The 5,101-nt window shown below is 41.9% G+C and overlaps 1 protein-coding gene across 2 annotated transcripts; it reads right to left on the bottom strand.

Moving 5' to 3' along the window:
- Nucleotides 1-238: 238 nt before the first annotated feature.
- Nucleotides 239-1,838, bottom strand: LOC119282588. 2 transcript variants are annotated; one of them, XM_037562759.1, is made up of 4 exons: nt 1,475-1,838; nt 1,256-1,390; nt 1,022-1,161; nt 239-473 (listed from the first exon to the last, which is right to left on the bottom strand). In XM_037562759.1, exons 1-3 carry the CDS (start codon nt 1,715-1,717, stop codon nt 1,033-1,035), a joined length of 507 nt encoding a protein of 168 aa, XP_037418656.1. In that variant the 5' UTR covers nt 1,718-1,838; the 3' UTR covers nt 239-473; nt 1,022-1,032. The 2 variants fall into 2 exon arrangements, with proteins under 2 accessions (XP_037418656.1, XP_037418657.1); XM_037562760.1 differs by having other exon boundaries at nt 1,027-1,161.
- Between the last annotated feature and the right edge of the window lie 3,263 nt (nt 1,839-5,101).

Below are 5,101 nucleotides of genomic sequence, written 5' to 3'. Positions count from 1 at the left end.
GGCAAGGCGGCAAAATGCCAGCGGAAGCACAGGCTGGTGACATGTGGCATCTTTGCCGTCTGTCACTTGACGGCAAAGCTCCTTTTTTTTAAAATCAGAAATTAAATAGTTTAATACACAGTATAGAACCATAACAGCACAGAACCATAACAGGACAGCATAGTTCCATAGCAAATATAAGCAACAATGAACAAATATAAGAACGAAGTTCCATAGCATATATATAGTCCCAAAACAAAGTTCCATAGCATATAGTCCCAAAACAAAGTTCCATAGCATATATATAGTCCCAAAACAAAGTTCCATAGCATATATATAGTCCCGGGACAAAGTTCCATAGCATATAGTCCCAAAACAAAGTTCCACAGCATATAATACACAATGAACAAAGATGGCATCACTACGTAAGATTTGGCACTACAACAAACGCCTTCATGTCCATGTCGTAGTCCAAAGAGCATCCAGGTGGCAACCTACAAGATTGAATGATGTGTGTCAAATAACGTGCTTGAAATCATCAATATGCCAAATAGACAAAAGAAAGTACTTCGACACTACAAAATAAATAGTGATCCATATTCCATAGTGAGTTTCCAAAATAAAAAGCTTCTAGTACATATGGAGTTTCTTGAACACTTATCCAATTTTGAACATGCTAATTTAACACTAGATCTTTACTTATAAGTTTGATCTTTAAATGGTTCAAACGGTCTCTACTTACAAGTTTCTAAATCATGGAGATCTTCAAATGGTCTCTAAATCATGAAAATAAGTAACTACTTGTCTCTAAATCATGAATATCTTCAAGTGTTCTCTAAATCATGATACTAAATAGCTTCAAGAATGCATATATTTAATTAAGATCATGGTTGAAATTGTTCAAATGGATTATAGTTTGAAACGGTTCAAATGGTATCTACTTGTCTCTACTTATAAGTTTGATCTTCAAGAATCAAGATAGCTACTTGTTTCTACGTTGACAAATTTGAGACCTACGTAAATGAGATATGTACGCACTAACCATACTCGATCTCAAACATTCGGAGAACCACCAAGGTTGTTGTCGCTTGGGCCTCGTGCATGTGAAGATCCATCAGCATTAGATCCATGGCCTGATTGAGGCATCTGCATAGCGGGCATACCATTCTGGGTACAATAAGCCTGCAAATTATGTTTGAGTGAAGATTAAGTACTGGTAGTAGAAGATTATGATTGAGTGAAGATTATGTATGTGTTTGGCAATTAAGGAACTAACCGCAAACATTGCAAAGCATTGACTAGTTTGTGCCAACACCGCCTGCTGCACCGCTTGCTGCATCCTCTCATCAGCTAGTCGCCTCTCCTCCGCCCTCTCCTCCGCCGCCACTCGCCTCAACTCCGCCAGTCTCGCCTGCAAAATATGGCATGGCAATCGCATCTTCAATCCAACAGTAAGTAAGAAACAAACATATATAGAAGGACTTGTATAGAATACCTCCATCTCAACCATAGCTGGAGTCGAGCGTTTACATGTAGAAGATTTTGAGATACCTAACCGAGCTTTGTATTCAGGGAGAGAGCTACGGGAGGAACTAGGGAACATGCCTCCTGCAATTGCTTCCTTGCCATGTTTCCTGCCTTCTCCAGAGATCATGACCAACGCGTGGTCAAGAGGCTCTGTTGTCACATCATACTCGGGCCCTTTCAACTCTTTTGCCTTCCCTTTAAATTTCTCCATCCGATCGTAGGCGGTCTTGCTGGAGTACGCGGACGCTGTGTCATTCTCATCGTAAGGCTTGGCTGTTCTGTACGGTGCCTTATGGGCCAAAGCATACGAGACGAAAAGGTTGGGCACTGGAGCATTATTGTGAGACGCCTGCAACCAAAGCAACATGATTAAGATTTCATCACAAGGATTGGCAACATGTATGACAAGAAAAAGCTTATGAAGAACTCCATAAGATATACCCAACGTTCACCGTACTCCATAACGTTCAAGTTGCCTTGATGATGTGGTGGATCCAGCATTCCGGCTCGCCGATTTCTATAATCTTTGTTTTTCGCCCTGTACTCTTTGGAACACCAATAGTCCACGATCCGCTCCCAACACTCCCCCTTATCGACGCACCATCTCAGAGTAACCTAATTGATCAATTGCATCTCATATATGTCAAAAAGAAATTGAGTGCCAGCCTGTTGAGGAAATAACAAGCATGAATATGCTTTACCTGCATGTACTTGTCCTTCTCAAGACGGAGTCTCCTACCAGCTTTCTTATCAAGACTCTTATAGCCTTGAGCTGCCATATATTTGCGGACGGCTAAAGGGCGCGCCTCATGCATCAGATTATGCACAAGCTTCGGGCAATGTTTGTTGACAACTGCTCGTGCCTCCTCCAACTTTCCATCCTCGCATCTATAGAAATCCTGCAAATATAGAGAAAATTAGTTTGGTGCAGTAATTTTCAAACCTTTAAGTCTGAGGTTTCTTATAAAATCTAAATAAAGTAAAATCTGCTAGTTTATTTATAGTGAAAACAGGAAAATATAGAGACGGGTTTATTTATAGTCAAATCAGGTTTATATATATGCACCCAGGTTTATTTATAGAAACAGGTAAAATCTGCTAGTTTATTTATAGTCAAATCAGGTTTATATATATGCACCCAGGTTTATACAGTCAGGTTTATTCAATAACACAATAACACAATCTGGTTTGCTACTGCAGTGTGTGATTTTTATTCAATAACACAATCAGGTTTATATATATGCACCCAGGTTTATACAGTCAGGTTTATTCAATATATAACACAATAACACAATCAGGTTTGCTACTGCAGTGTGTGATTTTTATTCAATAACACAATCAGGTTTATATATATGCACCCAGGTTTATACAGTCAGGTTTATTCAATAACACAGGAATATTAAATCTAAGTTTTCTAGATAGTTTTGCTACTGCAATATTATAGTCTGCTAGCATTCTATTAAGAAAAAGAAAAAGTAAAATCTAAATCTAAGTTTCCTAGATAGTTTTGCTACTGCAGTGTGTGAAGGAAACTTAATGATTACCCAAAGTTCGGCAAAGACCCGCTCGGCTTTGTTGTGAAACTCGATGTTGTTGGCTACACCAAGATCCTCATAGGCTTTGTAGTGGTCCCAGGTACATGCTGGCTCCGGAACTTTGCCCTCCCCAGGCAAAGTAACCATGCCAGGGTAATGCTCCTTAATGAGGCTCCCAAGGACTTCGTTCACGTGTCGGTACTTTCCCGTGCTAGCTCCAGCTTTCTTCCAACCGCTACATAATGAGAAGCCAAAGTTATTAGCAATTGTTGCATACATTGAAGGTAGAAAATGGGAAGCCAAAGTTAGTTACATTTCTCCACATGGAGCAATACATGGCCTCTGCTCCACAGGAAGCCCTCGTTCCGGGAGCCTTGAGGAACCACGTAGGTACACGGACCGACCCTCCTCAACTTGGATGAAACAAACATACTCCTCGTCAGAGGTCGAGGCCTCCTTGTCAGAGGTCGGGGCCTCCTCGTCAGAGGCCTCCGATGACAACCGCTCTTCCTCCACCCTCTTAGACACGGGGGAGTGAGACACCAGCTCGTCCTCCACCCTCTCAGACACGGGGGAGTAAGACACCGGCTCGTCCTCCACCCTCTCACACACGGGGGAGTGAGACACCGGCTCGTCCTCCACCCTCTCAGACACGGGGGAGTGAGACACCGGCTCGTCCTCCACCCTCTTAGACACGGGGGCGTGAGACACTGGCCGAACCGGGTTTCTCTTAGCATTTGCTCCACGTGCACCTCTTCCCCGGCCTTTTCCTCTCCCTCGATGAGCCTGAGGATGAGAGGAAGGCGGAGGATCGGCGATAAAAGTGCTAAGCAAAGATCTCGCTATGGGGAGCCCGAGCTTTTTCCTTTGCGGGCCCACCATGCTTCACTCACCTGCTATGACAAAAAGTAAAGCAATTAGTACAAATACAAGATTATAGTTTAAATAAATAAGCATAAGTTCAAACAATTGTCGCAATGAGAATTACCAATGCAATTGTAGTACAAATACATTATAGTTCAAACAAATAAGCATAAGTTCAAAAAACATACGCAATGAGAATTACCAGGCAATTATAGTACAAAAATTACATTATACTTCAAATAGATAAGCATAAGTTCAAAAATATTACAAATTCAACATTACAACATGTTTGAGATCATCTGGGTCATGGTAAAGCAACTAGTACAAAATCAACATTACAGTTCAACACTACGACTAAAAATAGTCGGGATCATCTGGATCACAATCCGTCTCTTCTTCAAGGTCAGTTCTAGCCTCATCATCAGTATCATACGTGTCGTCAAGGATGTTGTCCTCATGTTGACCGTCATCGTCACCTTCATCGGCAATTCCTAGACGTAACCGTTCAAGCATTGAGAGGTCTTCCACGTTCGTAACCTCTTCTTCTTCCTCTTCGACTTCTTCTTCTTCACTGTCAATGTGTACTTCCATGCGTGGATGGATGTTGAGACGGCCTCTAGGCCCATGTTCTTCTTGGAAGAATTCTCCATCATATGTGTCAGGGTCGATGTGAGGTTGATAATCCTCTTCACTGGGGGAAGGATGTTTACGATGTGGCGGCACATCATACACGACATCCCAACCCTTAAGGTACTTCTTTTGGCATGCATACTTGAGATAAAAAACTTGTGTCGCCTGTTGAGCCACAATATAGACATCTTCACATTATAATTTGCTGTCTTGTCGAATTTCGACTTGCCCAATATCATCCCTCCGCCTAACCTTCTCCGAATCAAACCAATGGCATTTGAAGACAACGACTTTCGGAGGATTTGCCCCAAAGTAATGCAGTTCATATATTTCATCAAGTCTTCCATAATACTCAACTCCATTGCAAATAGCCGACACTCCCGTGTTCCTTGATTTTAGAACGTCCCGACGTTCCTCGTTCCCATGTGTGCGGAAGCGATACCCATTGATGTCGTATTTATCAAATGTACCGACCTTATAGTCAAACCCATTAGCAACTTGTTTCAACTCTTTGTCCAATATCGACGTACCCTACAAGTTTAAGAGAGAAGGATAGGTGTATTAGT

Source organism: Triticum dicoccoides, chromosome 3B (genome assembly GCF_002162155.2).
Source record: "Triticum dicoccoides isolate Atlit2015 ecotype Zavitan chromosome 3B, WEW_v2.0, whole genome shotgun sequence".
In the NCBI taxonomy this organism is placed as follows: domain Eukaryota; kingdom Viridiplantae; phylum Streptophyta; class Magnoliopsida; order Poales; family Poaceae; genus Triticum; species Triticum dicoccoides.
This window is presented reverse-complemented; position numbering and strand designations above follow the sequence as displayed.

What these genes read in the sequence shown, in the direction of transcription:
- LOC119282588 (XM_037562759.1), bottom strand. Translation starts at nt 1,717, where the DNA reads ATGGAGAAATTTAAAGGGAAGGCAAAAGAGTTGAAAGGGCCCGAGTAT. An exon ending in CAGCTATGGTTGAGATGGAG is followed by an intron (nt 1,391 to 1,474) that starts GTATTCTATACA and finishes CATATTTTGCAG; the next exon opens with GCGAGACTGGCGGAGTTGAG. An exon ending in AATGCTTTGCAATGTTTGCG is followed by an intron (nt 1,162 to 1,255) that starts GTTAGTTCCTTA and finishes CATAATTTGCAG; the next exon opens with GCTTATTGTACCCAGAATGG.